The following is a 24,610-nucleotide window of genomic DNA, read 5'->3' as shown; positions in this document are numbered from 1 at the left end:
TGCACTTCAATAACCTTTATTTAGTTTACAGATGTATTTTGAAGATTTGGAGGGGTGGGGAGAGAGAGCATTAGTGCTATTTACAACTGGTTTCAAAACATTTTTTCTCTGTACAGATTTGAACCCTGATCAATATAAACAATATTTTTAAGACCTAGTGCTGTTACAAAGCAATTCTTTAAAGCAAAAAAAAAAAAAACACAAAAAATTGGATTACATTAAATTACAAACAAATGAAAAAAGAAAACTGGACAGAAGAAAATAAAATAAAAACCCATCAGTCCATGAACAATTAGGGAGGATTTGCTGCTGTTAAACACAAAGACATTGTCAGTGAGTGACTGTGAACTGGCTAGAAGCTAACCATATACACAATCATCGACTAAACACCAATATAATGGATATCACCAAGATCTAAAATCTCCATGTTCTAGATAAAGATTCATATTAAATATATTCTACATGTGTTAACCTCAGTTTGGAACATTACTTCCATTGGAAACATAAAATAAAACTCATTTCATACATTTGCTTTAATCTGATGAAAGAGCACATGCTTCTGTTGTGCAAAATAGACTCATTAATGCTGAAGGAGAGGTAAGAAGAGAGAATTAAGACAAGGAGGGAGCATTTTCAAACTTACGGTGACGTCTCAGAGATCCTTCACAACACTGATAGCAAAGGGATGAGATTGGGATGTTGCAGGAGAGGGAGAAAAATTCACATAATGCTTTAATAAATCACCAGTTTAGTTGGTCAGTAATACTCATGGACTGCTAGAACTAAATCTCCAAAGACGATGGTCCGCCAACACTGGTTGGTTGTATACTTGTTTCTATTTGGCTAAAAACAGGATTATTTCTGCACAGGTTTGTTATTTCTGTCCTGCGACCTTTAAGGGCACATATAGAGGAGGGCAGTTAAAAAGGACACAGATGTGTTCAGAGGGAGTGAGTGAGTCCTGGTTCGAGTTCTCTGATCAGGCACGTTTTACGCTTCCTGTGCTGCACTGAGGTGCTTTCAGACAAACACATAAGGTTTTACACCCAGCGTCACATTGAGGCTCTGATGAGCTTAGTAGTTAAAACTCTCAGCCGGTCTACATGAGAAAACAAGGCCACACACAAACTTGGCTGCTGTGTTGCAACGAGAAGAAGCCGACTCCGCTGACCAGCTGAAGATGGCGATTAGAGGTGTGACAGTGTATGGCAGAAGGTTTAGGAAAAAAGCAAAGAGAAAGAAAAAACACATGCAAATCCAGTTCCTTTTTCTACTTTTCAGTTAAAAACAACAAATCAAGTATAGCATAGGAATCAACTCTATTATTAATCAACTTCCAGCTCCCCAATTCGGTCTTGGATTAGCCTGAGCCTGCTGACATCCTATTTAGCCTGTAAATGTGTGAATGAAGGGGGTGAGTGGTGATAAGGAGGCATGTGTGCATGTGGGGGTGGGCGTGTGTGGGGGTGTTGGGGTGTGGGGGGTTAGTGGGTGCATCCGGGTGGCAGACAGGCTCCAGGACAGAGGACAAGCTCAACGGGTCCAGGACATTGACGGCGTGAACGGACTAGCAGAACGGAGGGCTGGCAGCGCAGGTGTGTATTTACAGAATGACGCAGCAGTTGCTCTCCCCAGTCTTCTCTCTATTCCTTTGACCTAAACACAAACACACACATAAAGCACCATCACACGGACAAACAATGATTCAGCAAAGTGTCTAAGAAAAGGAATTGAGTTGCAGTTTAACCAACGTATTAGTTAACTTTTCATGGTCTACTCAGGATGGCTTAATTTATCCAGGTAAGAAATGAGGCCAAGTTAAATGTATGTGTTAGCTTTATCTTTGATTAATACACAACAATGTAATTTTGCTTCAAATTAGATTTAAATTATTTTAGAACCTGGCACATTAAAACCTGAGACAACAAACAATCATCTTAAATCAAACCATTAAGTTCTACATTTCCCTACATTTTTTTAAGGAATATTTATAAACAAGAGTGATGTTTTTCTAACAAAAATCTATTTGATTCCAACTAAAACCTGCATTTGAATTGATTGTTTTAAATGAGCTCAGTCCTGAGTTGTTGGAACCAACGTACAATAATCTACAGGAAACCTGCCATCTTATGTGATTTATATCAGATCTATAATCTGCACAATAAGCTGTTGTCTTGGGAGCAAAACCCATAACTGCCAATTATTTGTACTACTGGCTGTTCCTGAAATAGAAACCATGTGTAGAAATAAATAATGACTGAGAGTGGAATATTTAAAAGTTCTTCAGCTTGTGGAAAAGCCCTCTGAATGGAAACAGGGAAGATGGAGAGCTCGTTACCTTGGGAATTTGGCTCAGGCAAAGTCTCTCTGGCAACTAAATGCATCACCGTGGTCCTCCCCAGGGGCAGCTTGAGGGCTGGTGAGAGGAAAGAAGAAGGATGTAAAGGTCATTTTCAGCCAGTGCAATGTCATCCAACATCAGTATCATTTCACTCCTCAATAGCCTGCCAGAGCTGAGAACAAATTAAACGGACTTGAAAGGGTTGTGCTGCATTGTAGAGAAAATTAAGCCGTTTCAGGCAGGCAGGTCTGTGGCTGAATGATAAAGTCTTTCTAACTGAAAGTTACAGAAATGGATGCAATATTATAAAGACATAACTAATAGCGCCACCTATTGACTAATTCAGCTTCTCTTTAGTTCTTTAACTGCTCAGTTTCTTTAAAAAAGATTAACACTATTAATAAAAAAATACATACAGAACATACAGAATTAAAAGTCATATTCAATTAATATGAGCTTTAAAGTAATATTTAAACATTTAGCATTTTTAAAAATTCTTCCCAAACTTAACCAATCATTAGGAAACCACCAAAATGTAAAGAACAAATGTTAGGAAAAATGGAATATATTTATACATTTTCTCATTTAGTTATACAATAGACATTGAATGTCGAATCAGACTGAGACTTATTTCTGGAAAATTTCTCATTTTAAATTATCAAGGATATTTTTTTTTAACAATTTATTGTATTTTAATTGCAACCTGAACACTTTCGACCTTTTTATAACAGACTCACAGATACTTTTAAGAATTAAGCACATCTGGGAATTAGTCTGAAAGATCCATTCACTGCTAAATCCGCAATTCTCGCATTGCATTGCAGCATGAAGCCAAAAGAACAACCAAGTAAAAGTACAAGTTGGGGGATGGACACACAAAAAAATGTCTAAGACAGTGAACCTGAAACTTGGATTTCAGTTAAATCCGTTGTCAAGAAATGTAAGAGACAATCTAAGATGTGTAAATCTGCCAAGAAAGGACAGAGGACACCTCTAAAAGCGTTGTAGGAGTTACAAGCTTTATCAGGGAGAGACTGAACGTACTAAAACCGTTTCCTTAGGTTTTTCCACCAGTCGAAGCTTTTTGGGAGAATGGCAATTAGAAAGCCACTGTTCATTACATTACAGCTCAACTAGAGTTTCATGTGGGAGACTCCATGGTCAAGTGGAAGAAAATTCTTTAGTCTGACGAGACCAAAGTGGAGCTTTTTGGGCATCGCGGAGGACAATTTGTTTCCATCTACTTCAGAGGACATTTATTTTACAGCAAAACAACAAGCCAAAGCATCCAGTCAAAGCTACACAGAAACGGTTTGAAGACTTTATAGTGGTATTTTTATTGGGGTATATGTTCTGGAGTCTGCGTGTTATGATTGCAACCAAAGGTGCATCTAGTAAATACTGACTTAAAGGGGGTGAATATTTATAAAATCACTTGTTTTATGTGTTTAACTGTCATTATTTTGTTCATTAAACATTCTTTTTGTAATTGTTGGGGGCAAAAAAAGACAGATTTTGTGGATGATGATTGATTTGTAAATGCAATAAGAGTAAAAACCTTACCAATAAGGCATTGTATAAATAGACTGGCTTTTTAAATTTTATTTATGCCCAGGAAAAGGCCCATAACCCAGTAAAAAAAGGATGTTGGGCCCAGTATCGAGTCTCTGACTACAACAGTTGATAATGAAAATCTTTTTTTGTTAGACATAAAAAAAAACAACCTTGATTGAAGCCATCCCCTTCAAAAATGCTAACTAAATCTATATTTACATTTTAGAACCCCTAAATGATTTGGCTTAGAAGCAAGAGGATTTCCTCTTAACATCTCACACCAGCAATAAAACCAGTGCGACATGTGGGAAGAGTATGTTAAGGATGCTTTACTGGATTCAATTTTTTAAAACGAACAAAGGATGGTTAAAAATAAGAGGCCTTAAGCTGAAGGGAAGCAAGGTGTGGCTGCTGCAAAAACGAGCATCCTATCTTTCTTTTCTTTTTCTTTTTTTTGCTGGTGGTTTTCATTTTGAAGCCACCGTTCCCTCCTTCCTCCCTGTGTCTTCTTTGTCCTTCCCAAGGTCTCCTCCAATGCCAGTCTACAGTGTTTTTTCTGATTTTTCTTGTTCCCCGAGCTCCACTGCCCCTCCCTCCATCAAAGCAGGCTTGTCCAGAACACTGAGGTACCTCTGTTCTCTGGCTCAGGAAAAAGATGAGAACAGCAAAGAAGTTTCCAGCAGCAAACTGCTGTGATTTCTGCGTGATGTCTGTGAGCGCTCAAGCATTTTCCCTGGGTGGCAGCAGCTCCGGTGTTTTCTCACCTCCTAGTGTTACGTTGCCGTGTAGAAAACGTCCCTGGTAGATCAGCCTCAGGATGTTTGGACTGCTGACTTGCTCCTCTTCCCAGTCTGACAGAAACAGAAGGAAACAGACGGGGGAAAAAAACATTATGGAGACAGATGAAAGGAAATATTAGCCTGTGTGCTATATTTCTTCTCTAAATTCATCAAAACTAAATGGAAAAAGTAAATGAATTTCATATCAACTAAGACGTACAGGTTCAGAAAACAAACCATGCAAAGGAAATCAAACGTAAATGGAAATATGGTTTACAGTCATAAAACTGTCCCAGAAAAATAGAATTTTACACACAAAAGTAAAATATTTGTCTTTGTGAGAGGTGCTGCAGGATTGTAGAAAGAAATCCAGTAAAATAAGAGCCAAAGGTGTGGATTTGAAAAAAAAAACAAAAAACGCAAGAGTGAAAAACAGTGGAGGGAGTTTCACAGAAGCAGAGTCTGGCCACCAGATGTTTGTCTCTCGCTGAGTTGAGAGTGTTGTTGCTAACCGACTAATCTGTTGTCTGGGAGGAACATGGGGCGCTTCCCAAACAGGAGACTCTGGTTGTTGAGGAGAACTCAACATCATCTGGGAAATTTGTGGGATTGTAATTCCTTTTTTTGTATTTTAGCGTTCTACAAAAGCAGGACGCTCCCAGCTCCGTGGGAAAATGCCACATTTGGTTAAGTTCAGGATCAGGAGTATCAAATGCTTCTATCTCTGGAGCAGCAGCAGCATTTAAGAGGGTGGATGTTATTACTGAGATCCCACATTCCTGGGTGCAATGAATAATCAAGGGAAAAGGAGTTCACTTCTGTTACTTAACACCAAAGATCTACATAGATTCTCACTTACCTAGAGAGACGGACGTTTAAAAATAGCTTTTGCTTAGACAACAGTGTGCTAATTGGTAAAAATTACACTGCATTAGCAAGTTGGAGGCTTTATGAAAACATCAGATGCATAAAATCTTCGTTCTACAGTCTTCAAAAATAGATCTGAGTTATAAATGTGAGAACACTTCAATAATTCTTGACCTCTGCCTATTTGCAGAAAATCTCTTATTTGAGGATTTCTTTTGTAGAGCATTATGTAAAATATTCAAAAGACAATGAGGCTTGAAAAGTTGAAATACCCAGGTACAATGCTAATTGTCACGTTATTAGCCAATCCAGGAGATTGGCTGTAATCCCAAGAGCAGAAATGAGGAAAACCTAATATTAGCTTCTGGAATAGCACTAACAGAGTTTCCATGTTTCCTTTAATGTGTATTAACATGTATTTGGTGTTTAAACTGTTAAAATAAGGATAAGAAATACAGTTTTAAAAAGAAAAGACCAGAATATGTGAGGGAAGGTTATGTTTGGGATCAGGTGCCCAGAGACATCCTCCATCCTAAGTACTGTCCTGAATGCTTTTTCATTTTTTTCATCTGCAACACACAAGCTTCAGCTGTTTAAATGATTTCTAACTTCAGCAGAGGAGCTCATGAAGTGTGTTGAACTTTGAAAATATCAAAACACACTAAACTAATGTAACAGTCTTGTCTGAAACTGTGTAAAAGCAGGTGATTTCATCACAGCTAAGCTTGACGCTTCACTTACACTGCAGTTCAGTTTATTTTTTGATATTTTGGTTTGTTTGTTTAATTAAAAACACTTTTTCAGAGCGCATCTTAAATTAAAATAGGAATATTGCAGCTGAGCTTCTAAAAGAAGCTGAACTGAATTGCACCGTTTAAAGGCAGCAATGTCTTATGGCAGTCATCAAGAGCTGGTGACCTACATGTTTTAAATATGGGTTCCTGCTTCAACACACCTGATTTAAATCATGGGTCATTAACAGGCCTTTACAGAACTTGCTGCCATGATTACGAGGTAATTCCCATGTTTAAATCTGGTATGTTGCAGCAGAGAAGCATGCAGGACAAAGACCCCTAGGGACTGGAATTAAACACCTCTCAGTTAAGATTTACTTAAAAGAAATGGGAATTATAGTGGTCTTAAAGTGAGAAAATCAAAGCTGTGAAAAAAAAAAACATTTTCTCTGTCCTCTATTTAACTTTGAGGAGCTGAACTATAATTTACTGTTTATTAAGAGGCTTTACTGTGGTATTTAAAGTAATTTTAAAGTCCAGTTGTAATAACTAACCATTTTTAAATAATTTTATTATGAAATGTATCAGTCAAGCAAAAAGTAACCAAATGAACCAATCCAAAAACCAAATTATGTCCTAGCAACAACAGATATTATGGCAAGAAACCAATTTTACATCAGGTCTTTTGCTAGTTTGTCCCTCACTGCCTGTTATAAAGTTGGTTCTTCTTTCTTTACTTGTTTCCATATGAAGATAAAGGATAACTGAAATTTACAGGCATCAAAAAGCTACTTTTGCATCATTGATGTGATAGCCACATAAGGCTGCTGAAACATTTTTAGAAGAGATCAAACCAAAAGATAATAACAGAAATATCACATCTAAAATAAAAAACAACTAAATGAATAAAATAAAATAAAATCAGTGGTTAATGAATGTAAGTCTTAAAAGCCTGACACAGGAGCAGAGGGATGCATCATTTTGAAGTGGATCACTGGATTTTTGGACAACAGTTCTTTGAGAATCGCCTTGCTGTTGCCAAGAAATGATGTTATTACCATCGGCTTATATACTCTTTGGTAGTTTTAATTGGTTTTAACTAAGAAAAATAAGCACAGTAACAAAACTGTTTATAATGAGGTCAAAGACGCTTTTTTAGGTCTTTGATAAATTGTCTTAATAAATTGTCCAGGTAAAAATTCATAATCAGAATTGAAGCAAGTGAAAAAAGTGTTTGACTGAATATTGACAGGGAGGCCCATTTAAAATATTCTTTTTCTACAACATTTATAGACGGTACAGTGTGCTGCTTCAAATAGACTCTAAAGCCAAACCCAACAATGATAGAGTGAAATATATTATGTGGCACATGTATCAGTACAAAAATGTAATTACAGTAATAAATAAAGGGAAAAGAAGGGGCTACTCACCCATCGGCCAGTTGTCATAAACATGTTTTGCAATGTCTGCAGCCGAGTCGTTAGGAGAGAAGAGGAACTCTTTCGTCTTTCCACTGACCAGAATAAGCCGCAGATTTATCTGTAACACAGAGCAAAAGACACACAATGTTTTAGAAATGAGTTTAGGGTTCAATAATGCAAATGTTAAAAATGAACACCACAGTGGAAAACAGATATCTCATACTTAATGTTGAATCGGCAGGCATACAGGTTCAAGCAAAGTAATTTAATAGGAAACGGGAGGAGGATATGGAAACCCTGTGGAGCATCCTTCCGCTGAATCAACTCCAATCTGTCTCCCAAACTTCCTCCTCCCTACTGTAACTATATATATATATTTTATACTTTCGGTTCCCAGCTTTGTCTCTTACTGGCAGCTCAACAGGTTCCCACGTAAAGCGGGAATAAGAGGGTCTGTAATGACATGTCTGTTAGAAGATGAACATTAAAAAGTGTAGTAGAAGTTTGCATCATCTTGAGGTATTAAAGTTGCATTTATTTTGTCCTTTTAATGATTTTTTATTATTGGCGATACAACTTCAGTGACTCCTATTACATACTTTTAATCAAAAAATTGAATCCACAAAGTGTCAAACTCACATGCAGGCTCAGATATCCAAGTACACAACCTCCTAATCTTTGGTTAAATGTCTTTTAGCAAGTTGTATCAAGGCATGAACTAGCTTCTGATATAATTATGGAAGTATATTCAACCTCATTTCTTGCCATAATTGGAAGAGTTAATTTAAAATGGTTGCTTCCCTGGGAAAGACACAGTTTAAATTGTCAGTATGGGAAAGTCATTCCAGCAGCCTAATGTTAGCTTGCTTTGTCCAATCTTTATTAAGTTTAGATGTGTGTTTGAGATCATTTTCTTGTTGGATCACAATTAAACAGTCTAGCTGCTTATCTGGGTAATCATCCACTTCTTTTTTACACTGGCTTTGTGCAATGCATTTGAGTCAATGGCAGCAAAATGTCCCTCAGTAGGATGCCTCCACCACCGTGCTTAACAGTGGCAAGGTGGAAGCCTGACTTAGACTCCTTAATACATATTTACCAAATATTAAACCTATAAATAAGCTAGTTTAAACAGTTTATTTCTGGTTGTACAATAAATTCATCACTAAGCTTCTGCAACCAGTTTTTTTTTTTACTTTACTGAAAATATATGCATTCTGACATGGAAAAACTTTGTTAAAACAAGTTCTTAAAAGCCTAAATGTAAAAAAAAACTTCAATGCAAACCTTTGCATTGATGTTTTTAATTGTAGCTAGTGTGTGACAGCATAAGCTGCTGATATATGTCAAGGCTATTGCAAATATCTGCTTTAATTTTCAGGGGTACTAATACTGCATTCCTTTTATGAAGAAAGGTCAGAGTTTCAAGTCAAATTTTGAGGAGCATTCATAGTAACCCATTGTACAGTAGTCAATACAATTTAGTTTTCTTAACAGAATTTTCTAATTATTTAGTCTGAGTAACTTCACCATAAATACTGTATGCATAAACCAGTAAATATGCTAAAGTCTCCCTAAATGCCTCATGTTTTCACATTTTTTATTAAAAATGCAGATGTTAACAGGAATTTCTTATATTTTGCATCATTTATGTGCAGCATTGAGGCAGTAAACGGCCGTAACAGGAGTATTATTCACTGCTGTGTGTGCGTGTTTGCCTTTTGCTTATTTCTATATGTGCGTCTAGCCTACGGTGCACACATGGAGAAAGCACGTGTGTCATTGTCGGCAGTGTGTTTCCATGTGCTGCGGCCTGGACGCCACACACCCCCTGCCCGGTTCACGCGCACACACGTGTGCGTGCAGAAATCATATACAACTTCTCCCGCACGGTGATGTAACAGGGCTAACACCAACGGATTGAAACCGAGATCTCTGTAAACACGCTGCCAAATCAGCTTATAAATTGAAGCTCGGACGAGGCAAACAGAGACGTAAACAAACCCACCCACACACAAAACAGATTAAAACACAGCCTCTTACTCTCTATCTACACACTGCAGTGGACAATCAATATATAGAACCGCCACTGATTATCGTTTTTGTCACTATTAAGCATGAGCTTATCTTATAATGAAAATACTTTGAGATAATTGAACAAAGTCTGATTGGCTTATTATGAGGGAAAAGTGGACCTTTTCTGAACAAAAGCACTTCATCATCATTTGAAAAATAGAAATCATGGAGAACTGCTAACTTATCAAGATATTTACATAAACTTAAGCTAATCAGAATAGTAGCCTAGTCAAAGTCCAGACCGGTTACTGCTCCAAGATGCTCTCCATCCAATCTGACTGAGCTCCACAGTTGGCATCTGCAGTTTAAGGTGCTAGAACTAACTAAATCCCCAAAAGCACACTTAAGACAGTGGTGGAGGTGTCAGAAAGTGCTAAAAAGTTGAATGGGTATGAATAACCGGCACTTTGTTTGCCTACTAAGCTGCCAAAAATAGCTATATGAAAAATTAGGCAAGATTAATAAACCCTCCTTTGCTCGCTGCTGTAGTTTGTGAAAAAAAGCTTCAACTACTAAGATGACAAAGTCGTACTTCTAAGTAACAGCTGAATGTCACAGCTGAACTATTGCCCACACTGGCACACAGAACAAAGAAAGTCACTGAAGAAGCCCTTTCACACAAAGACGCGCTCGCTTCTTCCTGACGGAACACCTGGCCGTAACCATGGCATCACCATGGCGACAGTCAGTCGTGGGAGGCTTAACCTGATAACACCTACAAGATAGCTTCGCCAGCCCCCTCCCCAAGCCCAACACCCTTTGCTCACTTTCCTCGTCACATGGTTCTTGCTTCCTCTCCGCGCAGTGATCTTCGCATCCTTTCACTCGCTCCGTCTCCCTGCTTCACTCTGAAACTCACTCTGCCTCACTCCGTCAGGCTCCGAGTCTGCACAGCGTACAGTAGGGCGATGTGCAAGACTAGAATATCAAGAGGCACAGAGCTGGGCTCAGACACTTTACTCTGTCCTCGAAGCAAACTGCACAGCAGAAACATATGTAACTAAGAATATCATCTTTGCTGTTTTGTCTTCCCTTTTAAACAGCCAGTAAAATAAAAACATAAATGTATGTAGACGTTTGAATCATAATTGTGAAGGAGGGCGTGAGGAAGGTTTGGACTTCGGTTGGGTGGAGACATGATGCAAATTGGGAGTCAGTTCTGCTGTTTTTTTCTAGATGTGATTTTTGTTTTCACCAGCTTGTATCTGAAACTGAGAGCTCCTCTCTTCCACAACTATTATTGTATTCTGAACTGAATGTACCGTCCTTTGTAATGCAACATTTCAAATCTTTTACCTTATGACAGGTTACAGGCACAAACTTTATTGTATTTTATTAGGATTTTGTGTTGTAGCCTGACAGAGAATGGCAAGTGCAATTTGTAAGAAAAATATTATATAGCTATAGAATAACAGACATTTGAAAACCATATATTTTGCCACTCTTGAGTCTAAAAATGACAATAACTGCCTATTTTAATACTTAAAACACCAACATATACTTTAATATGCATTATAATGCACACTGGTAGCAACTATCATTGACCTTTTCCTTATCTTGGCTCTTTAGGTTACAGCCAATCAGCATCAAATGAATGGTGCCTCTGGATTGGCTGCTTTGCAAACACCAGTCAGTAGCGTGTTAAGTAGCATTGTGCCTGGATATTTCAGCTTCCCAAGCTGCTTTTTTAAAAATTATTTTATTATTTGCTCTATGAAAGAAAAAGAAAACTTTTGTCAGCAAATAATTTGTAGTCACACTGGAAAATCTCTGCTGTACTTCTATAAAATTTCAATAAACTACAGGTTTTAAGCTGTAACATGACAAAGTGAAGTGATCAGAGTATTAATACCTTTGCCTGGCATTGTGCTTCACTTAAGCTACTCTTCCTTTCCTTCCTTCATCTCTCCCTGAGGGTCACTGCGCCTTCTTCCTGGATTCTCCTCAGTAAAGGGCCGGTAATGAGGTTTCAAAGCAGCCGAAGGAAGGATATTCAATTAGAATCTATTTTCTCCAACAAATACACAAGCTTCGAGTATTGGGTAGGGCATCACTTCATGCTTCAACACATGCATATCTACAGACGAAATGCTAATTGCGCATGAATGTCAGCCATATGTCAAGTGCACGCTCCACTGCTTTGCAGAGTTTGTGGAGGGTTTTAAAGAAGGGGGAACAGAGAGTGCAACTTCTCTGTTGCAATTTGAGGATGTGAAAGTGTCTGCAGCTGTAAACTGTCAGAATGCTAAAACTTTGAGTTGTTCTCCATTCTTAATTCTGAAACCATAAGAGTAAAACAACACATAGTCTGTACCGGGAAAGCTGATGACGCGGCTCCAAGGTCTGCAGACCTCTCACTGCGTAGCATTCAGATACAACGCAATGATGTCTCAGAGCGCCACACCGTGTGAACATGGAAAGCAAGCGAGCCCCTCTTCTGCTAAACACTGTTTGCAAAAAGAGGAGAGCAGGAAATTCAATGCTGCCTGTAATTACTGCAGCCCGACTACAGCTCTCAAATCTTTCTCGAGGCAATAGATTGTGTGCATCTGTGGGCCTCTGTTTACAAGTGCATTAAGGAGTATTGCTGCTCTTTAGACACTCTGCAGCAGTCAACAAATTATAGAGTGGGAAGCCTTCCTGTGGGAATATGTTAGAGCGGCCTAAGCAGTGAGCTTGGATGGCTAACTGTATGAATGAACTTAAGAGCAAAGGAGTTGTTATAAGTGAGCAGCTGGATTCACTTGCACATCAGATTTGGAGACTATTAGGCAGTAAACTTAAATGTAGTATGATGTAGGTAAACCTGTGCATATAATTGGCACATTTTGTTGTCTGGCACTGACGTAAAGCTGTTAGCACTGCTTAATAACAGCAAACAATATTAAGCTGCTTGTGTGACAAAGTGTGAACAAACTGTGTTGAAAGAAAAGAGCATCCAGGTTGGCATTCTGTATACTGTAATAACTCGCCACCATTCACAAATAAATGTGATGAAGGGAGTTCTTTCTTTAATTAAAAACACATTAGAAGGCACATTATTATCTTTAAAGACTTATTGTAAAACCTCAGAATCAGCAGCCTCGCTTCCTCAGAAGTTAAAATTTTAAGCATCCTTAAGGGAAGAAGACTTTTGATTAGTTCTAATTAAATAATAGGTTATTTTTTTGTTTATGTTCTCTTCCTTCTGCACACGTACTTACAGAGGAGTTATGCAACAGCGGCTGAATGATAAAATAGAAGAAACAAAGCTTCAGGCAAGGATTTGTACTCTGAGAGCCTCTCTGGGTAGGAGCGTGTAAGGAATGCGTTGCTCCATCAGTTTTTAAATTAGCTTCACAAGGCTCATCTTTGTTTCTCCATTAAAAGTGATGCCTTTATTTGTTATTTGAGGTCTAAAACATGACTGAGTGCAGCTGAGGACACATACCAAACATTTGTGATCTACAGAGGAGCAAAACCCCCCAAAACATTTGAATGTATTGATTTATAAACTGCAAATTTTACCATAAGAATTCAAACAGTTCCTGTCCTGTTTTTAAGTATTTCTCTACAAGTTGCAACAGCTACAAAGTTGATCTGTCATAATGTTGAGTAAACTCTGAACTGTCAAAGAATTTCACCATTTTCAATTTTACGTACAAAGAATATAACACAAAGACAAAAAAACTATCCAGAAGCAAATTCGATTAGGTATTAGATTGAATCCAATAGAAATTCAAACCATATTTCGTCCTTATCTGAATTTTATTCAATTTTTTAAAAGAACAGCAAAGCATATGCAATGATCTGATATATTTGCACACCATAAATAGTGGCAGTTCCCAAAAAAGCAGAACTTGTACCAAACAAGGGTTTCAAATCAGAGATTGTGATTCACAAACACATAAAGGTTTGAGACCACATTTTTCCTTTCCTTTACATCATTAACTTCTTCAGCTTACATTTTAAGTTTAATATTTGCTGCAACCTGACAAACATTCATTCCTCTATCAACATTCTAGCAAAAAAGGAAAATAAAGTCAGAAATACCAATGCAGCACCAGCAGGTGGCAATAAAGCTGACGTCACTAATATAAAAGTTCAAAGAAGAGTAATCATTAACTTCTTACATTTTGAAGGTTGGTAATGACAGTCACGATAAAGTAGGATAAATGTGGAGAAAAGTGACATGATCATTTCTCGTTTCTTGGTTTTTCTCACCAAAATCTGTTTGCACATAGAGTGCACAATTTCTCTTTTACAAAATATCAGTATTAACGTGGACATCGCTTCTAAAAGCAGTCATTCAATTCATAATTACAGGCATCAGAACTGAAGCTGCAGAATAAATCAAATCACAACCCTCATCCTATTATCAACATGTTTATTGTCACAATCACAAAGGTCTGCTTGGACGCAGTTTTTATAAGGCTATCATATTTTAAGTGCTATGCATTCACAGCTTGATTGCCAATATTATATTTGGCAACTTGAAAGGACACCAACAGCTCTTGATGCCTACAAATGACTCAGATTTTGTTTTTGTTGAGGTGAAAAAATTGTGATAAATAGCATCCTTTCCTTATTGTGTTTTTTTCCCACTGAAGAATGGATAAAATATAAACTAATGTGAATGACAAAATAGAAACATAACGGGAAAAAGTGACTATTTTTAATAAATGTTGAAATGCTTGTTAGAAATGGTGTTACGAAGGCACAAGTGAAGTGAGCAAAGCTGGAAGGATTATTAAAGCTTCTTTTGGTACTGCACCAGCCTCATTGTAGTGTAAGGACAGGTGCATCTGACAGAGTAAGAACCTTGACCTACCTAGTTTGTTTATTTATAACTTCACTGTCTATAAGGTATGCATATGTGATGTACTTTCAGACTTCGTGTTTCAATTATTTTTTTACCAAAGTGTAGAAATTTCAAGAAATTCCTAAATTTTTCCTCCAAATTTAAGCACTTTGAAAACTTCACAAAACACACCAAAACAGATTTTTCCAGCATTTTTGGTACCAAAATGAACCCTCGCCTATGAAATACTGAAATAGAAGTACCTAAAATGTGGCTATAGAAATAACAATAAGTGATTGATCATTTTTACGAACTTAAAAAAATAGGTGCTGGACTTTGAGGAAATAAACTTTATATCTTTGAACAAACTGTAACTTTCAAACGGCACACGGTGAAAAGACGGATCCAGACAAGCAGTCTGATCCAGGCTTTAGTTTTTCTTTTCAATACCGACAGTCATGCTCTGCTGGTTGCCATGCCAACACTTGTGATAGCCATGAAGCTAGTTAGTCATCTGTACCATTTTGTCCTGTTCTGCTCTGTGCTCACTGTGTTTTGTCAGAACTCCTGGAAGCAGGAAAAGTAATTTTACAACAAAAATGTTTTGTAATGTGGCAAATTTGCTGATTCTTCATCATCTGACTGTTGTTTGAGACTCTTGCACAAAATACATCATAGAGAACAAGGGGCAAAAGTTTTAAATGTTTATCATTAGAAATTTGTGATAACAAGTAAACAATTACACGACTTAGGCAAAGTAAGTTATATATGCGAGCTGGGGGAAATAAAATCTAATCTGAGCTCCATTTGTGGATTTGTCACTCCAATATAGTAATGAGATTTCTCTAAAGGTCATGCTGCAGCTGTCATTCAGAGCCACTCAAGCAAAACTTTTGTCCTCATATTTGCAGAAGCATGCTTGACTCCATTTTGATTTTCCTAGAAAAATTCAAACTCATTGAAACCTATGACCAAATCATTTTGAAGAATTTATGTTAAGTGTTTAATAATCCATTTCAGGTTTGATCAATTGAAAGCTCCAGCAGTCACACTGTCATAGTAACTTGTTTTATAAGTTGGTGTGTTGAAAATATGTTACTCATGTCTAAGTATGAGGAAGTGGATTATCAAATAATGTCATGCTAAAACTATTTGTGCTATTGTTGAAATCACCATAGATTGAATGTTTTGTCAGAAGATTGAACAACAAAAAACTAACAAGTGACCTAAAAGTTATTGCATCTGCAACATTTTTATCTTCACCAGAATGATGTGGTGTTGATCTGCATTACTCTATACTTTAATATTTCTTATACGGTCAGTATTTTCCTCAGTGACCATAAAACACCAAACTGCCATCCTGCTAAGCATTCTACAAGAGGTATTAATAATTAAAGAGATAATCTACTTTAAGAGTAATGGAAAGAAACAACACCACAGCGCTTTATCAGATGCTCTTTCTGAAGCTCCCTGATAGTGTCTTGTTGCACAAGTAGCTAATAGCCACACTGCACTTCTAATAGTCTTAAATGATCTTTTCTTATCTTCACAGAGGTTTCAGATATTCTGAGGTATTTTTAATTAAAGTAAAGAGACACTCCTCTAAAAGCTCCTCTGTAAAGACTGAAATTTTGAAAATTATTTTGTAATGCTTCTTTTTCAGATGTGTTTGTGAAGTGCCTGTCTTGCAAAGATCCAGGTTTTCTCCTTTTAAACTTGTGGAAGAAACAACCAGGACTTGTCTCAACTATCAGCCTCATGTCTCATTCTGTTGCACCTCTCATTTCTCCCTCCAGGCCCTTTTCTTTCTACCATCATTCAGATAGACACATCCTTTGATACACCATCCACATCACACCCAGCATCTCTTTCTGTCACAAGCAGCATCGACGGTTTCCTGCACCTCAGCTGCAGCTCTCTCGTCATCCTTCCCCTTCTACCTGTTAACATACCAATAACCCTTTAATCCATCAGCTGCTCCACCTCTCTCCACAGAGGCAAATAGTGATGCCAGTCATCTCTCTCCTTGAGGACTCACACGTCCATACGATGACTAGCACAGACGCCAGGTAGCTGCCTTTGATCAGGCCTTCCACACACTGCTTCCTGCGAGCGATCACAGCTGTCAGAAGGACTAGAGGCAGGTTCCCCTTCACAGCTGCATCTTGCCTCATCCTCAATGCTCAGTTCAGAGCGAGACTTCACACTTTAAAAAAGGCTTTTCAACCCCCACCGGGCCAAATGAATTAACATGCCAAATGGGAGCTGAGCCATAACAAGAAAAGTCCTCCTTAAACCTTCACACTAAAAGGACACAGCACAGAGTGTAGATGCAGAAAGATGAACTGGATCCCCATCTACTGTAAATGTGCGTTATTTACAGATTAAATGATGTGAAGATGATGGTGTTGGACAGCTCCAAACACTAATCTGTTTACAAATGTGGTGAAAAATGATGGCAGCCTGAGAACTACTTCAATTAGAGCAGTTATGTTTTATTTGCTCCATCGGAGTCCATTTTGTTCTCCCTCCATTCACACACACCTCCACACAGACTTTCCCAAGCGGCTAAATCTCTGCTGTTTATTTAATAAGGGGTGGTTTGATAAGATAAGGCTGAACAGAAGAGTGCCACCAAGACAATCTGCTCCCTGAACTGCTGCACATCTCGGTTGCTGGGTCTTTAGAAGCAGACAGAAAATTGTCATTACTCTAAGAATTAAAATTTTATAATTTTTCCCCAAATCTTGACATATTCACTTTCCTGATGCTTGGGATGCTGTTGAACATTAAGGTAACTTTCTGTAATGATGCCTGTCACCACAGATATATGTGAATTCAAAATATTTTAGCATCCCTTGAATTCCTTTTGTTGAAATCCCTTCAAAATTTAATTTTGTACTGCTTTCAACAAGGAGACAATATTTATCCTAGGACAGTTAACTTGCCAGTTGGCTAGTGCTGTCAATTGATTAAAAAATGTATTCATATTAATCACACACTAGCGTTATGATTAATCGTGATTGATCACTAAGCCTAACTTTGTAAGCTTGAAATAGAAGTATGCATACAGTTATAGTTATTGCAGAAACCTTCTTACCTTCACCAATTTTCTTTTTCTGGTAGCAGAAAATAAGTAATGTAGTCTCCCAGTACTCAACACCCTCTAATGATAACTTACTCCACTGCAAATGAAGACAAGTAGTAGTAAACTTGTTCAGAGGACAACAGACAAATAAAATGTATTTTATTTTCTAGTTCTTGGGTGTGCCGCCCTGAGTAACTACAAAAAAACAAAATTTTAAAAAAGAAAATGAGTCTGGTCACTAAAAATGGGTGACATCTGCTACAACGTACCTCACCACCATATGCGTGAATGGCTGAACGACTGAATGTAGTGTGAAGAGCTTTAGGATCCTCCGGACAAAACGAGAGGATTTGGGATGTTACACAGAGAAAATACAACCAAACACAACAACTTTTAGACAGCAAATCCCAAGTCACTAAAAAATGGTAGAAAAAATCAACTGAGAGTGAAAATTATTGATAAAAGAGTGAAAACAAAACTGCAGAGTCCAACAATGACACCAAACTGCTGACACTGTACAACTGCACACTGAAAACATTGTAAAGATGATGAGTTCTGATGTTTTGTAAGGACAGAGGAAACACAGACTACTGGAGGCGAGCAAGAGGGACCAATGTAAAAAAAAAAGAAAAAGCATGAAAGGAAACAGACTCAAAGAAGAACACAGCAAAGGTCAATGAGAGCCAAAAAAGAGGAAGGGTGACGTCAAAACAAGGCATTCAAATTCAGAAAGTCCTCATCTGTTATGTGCTGAGTAGTTGGTGTTTACATTCACACAAAATGAACAAACAATTTTTTTTTGGCCAATGACTGCTGGAGATTGCTGCTGAGGCTCTGTTTTTGAAGCCATGGTGCCAAGACGTGAAATTGCTTTTGTATGCTTCAATCGATTCCTTTCATCCTTTGTCAGCGTCTAGACTGTCCTTCTCTCCCAGCTAGTTTTAAAGCCAGAAATGAGACAAAGCATGAATACCAAGATGCTAATCAGTGGGACAGGGCTGCATCAGTGACCATTAGATGCAGCTAAGAATAAAACAATGGTGGAGAATAAAATAGATACTAAACATTTGCTTTCCCTGCTTCACCATGAAGTCAGAAAGGTGACCTAAGAAAGCACATCTGGATCTGATCAGGATTTCTGCAAAACGTTAAAACTACATGGTCACTTAAACCGACCTCTCATTTATCACTTTTTCTCCAAGAGTTCCTGCTGTGAAAAATGATCTATGGTGGTGATGTTAGCGGATAATGTTGCAACCTGTAGGTTAAGAGAATTTGAATTTTAAGTAATTTTAAAAGGCTATAAAACAAAGTTATAGAATACTAACTAAGGCTAGGGTTACTGATGGACAAAGTCAGCAATTTTGAGTGAAGCACAGAGACTTAAAAGGCTATTTAAAGAGAAACTATCCTCAACAACAAGATGAGAAATGTGTGAAGCATCTAACTAAGATATAACCTTTGGCAGTGTATTATACTTAAATTGCCTTTCACTGCCTTCAATAATCAAACTTGATTGATGTTATTAGTGGCTTTGATGGCAAATCTAATTGGTGGGGACAGTTTAGTAAATATAAAGAAACTAGCCTGACTATTTGGGTTAATCATAGTCAATAATCGGTAATTTTTCAATCGTGTTTTCCTGCTTCCATGCACATGTACGTCATAGCTCTTTTCAGAAGGTATTTCCAAATAAAATTGCATTTTTATTTTTTGCACAAAAATACATTTTTAACATATTGCAGCTCATGCAAATGTTAATTTCAGTCCCTTGTTTTCTTCGTCAAGGTAGGTATAGTTAGTCTGAAGTACAAATTTCAGCTACTGCTGGTCACTTCAGGTGTTATTTAAGGATAGGAGATTGGGAAAAATCACTGAAGAAAATGTCCTTAGCATTATACTGAAGAAACATCATGGCAGTTTCTCATTTACAGGAATAATATAGAGAATGTTGAAACTACTCCTGTGGTTGGCTGTTTGACAGTTTCCAAATTAATGAAACCAGTGTAGTGAACTCTTGTTTTGGTTTTCAAAAGAAAAATAATCAAAAGTTCCACCTGATTGTTTGAGTCTGTTCAGTTAACCATCATAATGACAACCAGCCACCAGCAAAAACACAAACTCAAAGGCCACCATCCCACATAATAGCATGCTGCCAGTGTAAAGGGGCCACACAGAGGGTTGATGATTGCACTAAATAAAAGGCCCTCCTGTCCTTCCTCTCACTCGTCCTACCATTTGCTCCCTCCCTCCCCCATGTTACTCTCCTTCACTTCCATCATTGGGTGTCTCACCAATGTGACTTCCTCCTCTGTGCTTTCCTGCCCCCCTGCTATGTGAAAACCCTGGAGTCATGTAAAGCATCCCCATGCACAGTAACGGGTGACCTCTTCTCTCCCCTCACCGCCCCATCCTTCTTCCCAGCGACGTTTCTAAAAACCCCCACGTGTCCTCTTTCCTAGGTGGTCTCTCCCCAGCAATCTGCAGTCAATTCCCCGCTGTCAGGATTAGCTTGTTTGTAACCTTTTAGGTTGTCCTTTTAAAGCACAAGATCATCTCCTTACCAAAGGTGAACTGTTTTTCTCTCAGGGTTAACATTGCAGCTTATAGTTATTTTTATGGGGAAAGTCTTTTATAAGTAAGCTTGTTTTCAATAGATTTTAAAACTAGAAACTAAAAAGTCCACCTTTAGGTCTTATGTTAACAAAATTTTGCAAAGTAACACGACAGAGGAGACATCTGTGATGAGGACAGGAATGGCTGCAAGACAGCAGTTATATCCACAACACTGCATTTTCCTTTCTCCTTCAGAAAAGAGCACTGCCCTGCAGTCACAACTCACGTGATGAGTGTGTGCAGAAAAGAAAAAATGTGTGTGTGTGTATACATGTGAGAGCATTATTGGATGTCAGAGTGTGTAATACACACACACACACACACACCCACACACAGATAACTGGCAAGCTAAATTGCCCTCAGTGCTGGAATTTACCAGATGGCACTGGACACAAACCAGGACTATTACTCATGAGGTCAGCCATAAGCAGAGGCGGAAAGCCAAACGGCCTACTGCTCTTTCAAGTTCAACCTGATACTTTGCTATGTCTTTCAACATCTTATAACCAGACTGGTAAAAAACAATGAAAGAAATTATAAAACGTGACTGTGTCTGGTTCACCCCGGTCATTAGCTTGTGGCTGGTATCCGCCTGGTCATCTTGACTGTTTCAATGTGCTTCATGTGAGCTGAACATTTCTCTGAACACATGGAAATATTTAACTGCAACATACCTTTGCTCTACTTAGGCACCTGCTGCCCAAAGAGTATTTTTTAGTAATATCATTATCCCTAACATTTACTCTAAGGGGTTTATCAGGCCAGCTAACTTGTTCCTAATGGTGATTAAGCTTAATGTTTAGTGATGTTTTCAAATCAGTAAAAGACAGATTTGAACATGTTAAAAATGAATATGTTAAAAAAATATTTTTTTGACTCTCAGATTTCAAACATTACAGTATTTCAATAATTTGGAAAATCCAAAGGATGATGATGCCACGTGAGAAGAAGAACGTCTGTGAATGCTTCCTGGTGTGACATCATGAAAAAGCTAAGATATCAGTTAGAAAAATTTGAACCTCCACAAGTCCAAATTATCATTGGGTGGGTAAAATTTATCCAAAAGTGCAAGTCAACTAAGAACAGGAGCATTTTAAAAAGTTATTATTCACAGTGAAATTCCTTTAGTGATACAGGCTGAAAGGACTTTAAGAGCAAGAAGAAAAAAACAGATCGTTGTCTGTAAATGCCCACAGGACCAAAGATCTTGCTGGCACTTGCTGTGGTCTGATTAATCTAAAACGAAACTCCTAGGCAAAAATGACCATTGTTACATGGATGCAGGAGGGACTAGTGTACTTCCAATGAATAAAATAGATGGTATCACGAGAAAACATTATGTTGAAATACTGGAGTGAAGTCTGTCATAAGGCAGGAAATTAAATTCAAGGCACATATGAGTCACTAGCAAATTGTCAAATTAGCAAATAAGTGGCTTAAGGACAACAAAGTCAATGTTTGCGAGTGGAAAATCACAAAGCTTTATCTTAGTCCTACGGAAAAGTTGTGTGCAAATTTGTGAACGAGCAAAGTGGCCTATCACCCAAAATTCAACCAAACTATTGTGAGAGGCTTGTGGAAGGATGGTGTTAATGTTTCTCAAAAGTTTGACATTTTAAAAAGGAAATAGCAATGAAATGTATATAAACTTCTTAATCTTGAGACAGTTAACAGGGGAAAAAAAGCAAGAAAATATTTTGCTCAAATCTTTGTTGTAGTGATCCAATTTTTTTTCATTAGAATTAAATAATGTTTGAAAAAAATTAAAGATAAAAGATCAAATTTTTATCTTTATTTATACAGAAAATCTCACTGACACAGGACAATCCCTAAAATCTAAAAGCAGATGATATGTGACACAGAAAACATTAGATGTATTATATGTGAGACAGTGAAAATGTGATAAAGAAATAAAAAACATTGCTGCTACTCCTTAAAAAACACAATTTAGTATTTTATTTGCTGCAGGCCATACTAATTCTTCACAGACATTAGGAGTTTCTTCCCCATTTATGTTTGCATAAAACATGGAAAACAGGAGTGTTTATAGGCTGAGGTTTAGTGTGTCCAGGGTATCTTAACATAAACCTTTAAGAGTTCCCAATTGATTTTGAGTTTCTGGTAATCATGTATTGTACACAACAGGAAAAGGGAAGCTCTGTGTGGTTACAGTAGAGGCTTCTAGATAACGAAGCAACAACAGGAAGAATCAGAGCAGTGATGAAAGGGGGAGCAGAGCAGTCAAGCTCTGTGGTGGTGTTCCATTACAAGGCAGCTAAAAGTATGGAAATATACAGGATGAAATTAGCCTGGAGCTAAATCTGGTACAATGCATGTTCTGTGCATGGACTCTCAAATAAACAAATCCACCAGCCAGGTTGTGTCCAGCATGGGGAGGCTGTCTTTTACTTGGTGATAACTGAGGCATTTAAAAAATATGCAATAATGTTGCACTTAGTACTGTAAAAATTAGAAAATGAATACAAGTTATATGCAGAAATGTCTTTGCAGGTTTGCAGTTGTACCGTGCTCTTTCCATATTAATGATGATTTGAACTGGGCTTTGTAAGTTACTTAAAGCTTGAGATATAGATTTTTTTATCTAACTCTGCTTTAAACTTCTCTGTATCTTTATCTCTGACCTGTCTGCTGTTCTCTAACAAACATCTGAGGCTGTCACAGAACCACTGTATTAATACAGAGATTAAATTATCTCACTATGTGCTAATTAGGTGAATTCTGAAGGCAGCTGGTTGCATATAATCTTATTTGAAAGTACTTTGTGTGGGTTTAACCAATAAACTTGAAATAAAATACATTATAGTTGTAATGGAATAAAAATGTAAATAATTCTGCAATGCACTGTCACCAAGGTTGGGTAAAATGTGCTAATTTTACACACCCACAGCATACATGGCCTAGAGTACCAATTCTAAAACCATGCAAAGCTGTTGTAACTTAATATTAGGCTAAATCAGATCTATCACTTATCTCAGTGGTTTAAGTCTCCAGCCTAAGCTAACATTCTGCTGCTTCCCTTTACAACTGTTCCTCATTACAAGAAAATGAAAAACACGGACAGTTTAAAAGCCCTCAATCATTGTAGTCCAAGGTCCGCTGCTTCATTACAGAAAGCTAGTTCAGATAAGGAGGAACACACACACACGCACGTGCTCCCCCACACGCACACACAGAAAAAAGCCCTGTCGGGATATCTGTCGGGATCATTACAGATATTCATAGTCAAAGTGCTCCATAGCATCCCACATGCAATGACAAATTTGTGCAAGACAGCATGAAGGCCAAATATACCCTCTGTCCATGTACCCTGCTCTTCAACACACACACACACACACACACACAGAGAGAGAGAGAAACTCCCTCTGCTCTAAACTCTCTTCAACTCTTCTGTGACCTCAGCTTCTCTATTCCTACTGTGTTTACCAAGATCTCTGTGTGAATGTCCTAAAATCAAAATGTGTCACACCATGAAGCCAAAATGGAGTAAAAACACTGAAGTTGGATGAAAGCAGGAGAATAAACTGAAATTATCTGATTCAATTTAGTGTAATACCCTCAAACTCATGTAAAAAAAAAATAGTTTCTTCAAGATTAGTGATTTGCGCTACACTGTGCCTGGTGAAATTATTCATATTCCTTGTCATATTTTGTCACAGGACCACAAAGTTTTCTGTGACATACTTAGCATATGTCACAACTAGATTTTATGCAACAGACCAACAAAAAATAGCAGATAAGTAAGGTTTAGTTTTACTTCAGAAATAACAAATCAGAATACATTTGTGAATTTGTATCCAAACCCTTTTTACTCTGACACAACTAAATAAAATCAGATTGCAAACAACACAGAAACAAAAATGACTTTGGATGAATGTTAGTCAATTTAACATTAACATAAGACACCAGCTTAAACAAGCTTTAAGTCTTAAGAAAACAATGTAATTACTACAGAAAATGTTATGCCTTTGGAAAAAATACTTCATACTGACACCATATAGGAAGCTTGATTTTTCATGTGCTGCATTTCAAATCGCTAAACTCCACTGCACATTTACACAATATTCAATTTGGTTTAGATGTACTTGTTTACCAAAACAGCAGTAAAAGTCTATCCAAGTTGTGCTTTACATTGTAGCTTCACTGTTTTTGTTTTCTTGTGCATTAAAAAACAATTTTCATGACTGACAAATGCAGCAGAGTAACAATCAAGGTAAAGACAGGCTATTGGTGACATGTGGTAGGTCAGTTATGCTTGACCATAACTTGAATGTTTTTATAATTTACGTCTGTCCTGTTTCTGAGTCCTTCTACTTGTGTCATTACACAAGTACAG

At 37.6% G+C, this 24,610-nt stretch overlaps 1 protein-coding gene across 1 annotated transcript in view; it reads right to left on the bottom strand.

Annotated features, from left to right (window-relative positions):
- ubl3a (ubiquitin-like 3a) overlaps positions 1 to 24,610 on the bottom strand; it is a 36,291-nt gene continuing 11,681 nt past the window's right edge. Inside the window, exons 2-5 of the mRNA XM_028031252.1 lie at positions 7,706 to 7,814; positions 4,660 to 4,746; positions 2,339 to 2,416; positions 1 to 1,656 (exon numbers count right to left, since the gene is read on the bottom strand). Coding sequence (XP_027887053.1) covers positions 1,604 to 1,656; positions 2,339 to 2,416; positions 4,660 to 4,746; positions 7,706 to 7,814 — 327 coding nt within the window. The 3' untranslated portion in view covers positions 1 to 1,603. The remainder of the gene's footprint in view (positions 1,657 to 2,338; positions 2,417 to 4,659; positions 4,747 to 7,705; positions 7,815 to 24,610) is intronic.

The sequence above is a fragment of the Xiphophorus couchianus genome, chromosome 11, assembly GCF_001444195.1.
Source record: "Xiphophorus couchianus chromosome 11, X_couchianus-1.0, whole genome shotgun sequence".
NCBI classification, from domain to species: Eukaryota; Metazoa; Chordata; class Actinopteri; order Cyprinodontiformes; family Poeciliidae; genus Xiphophorus; species Xiphophorus couchianus.
This window is presented reverse-complemented; position numbering and strand designations above follow the sequence as displayed.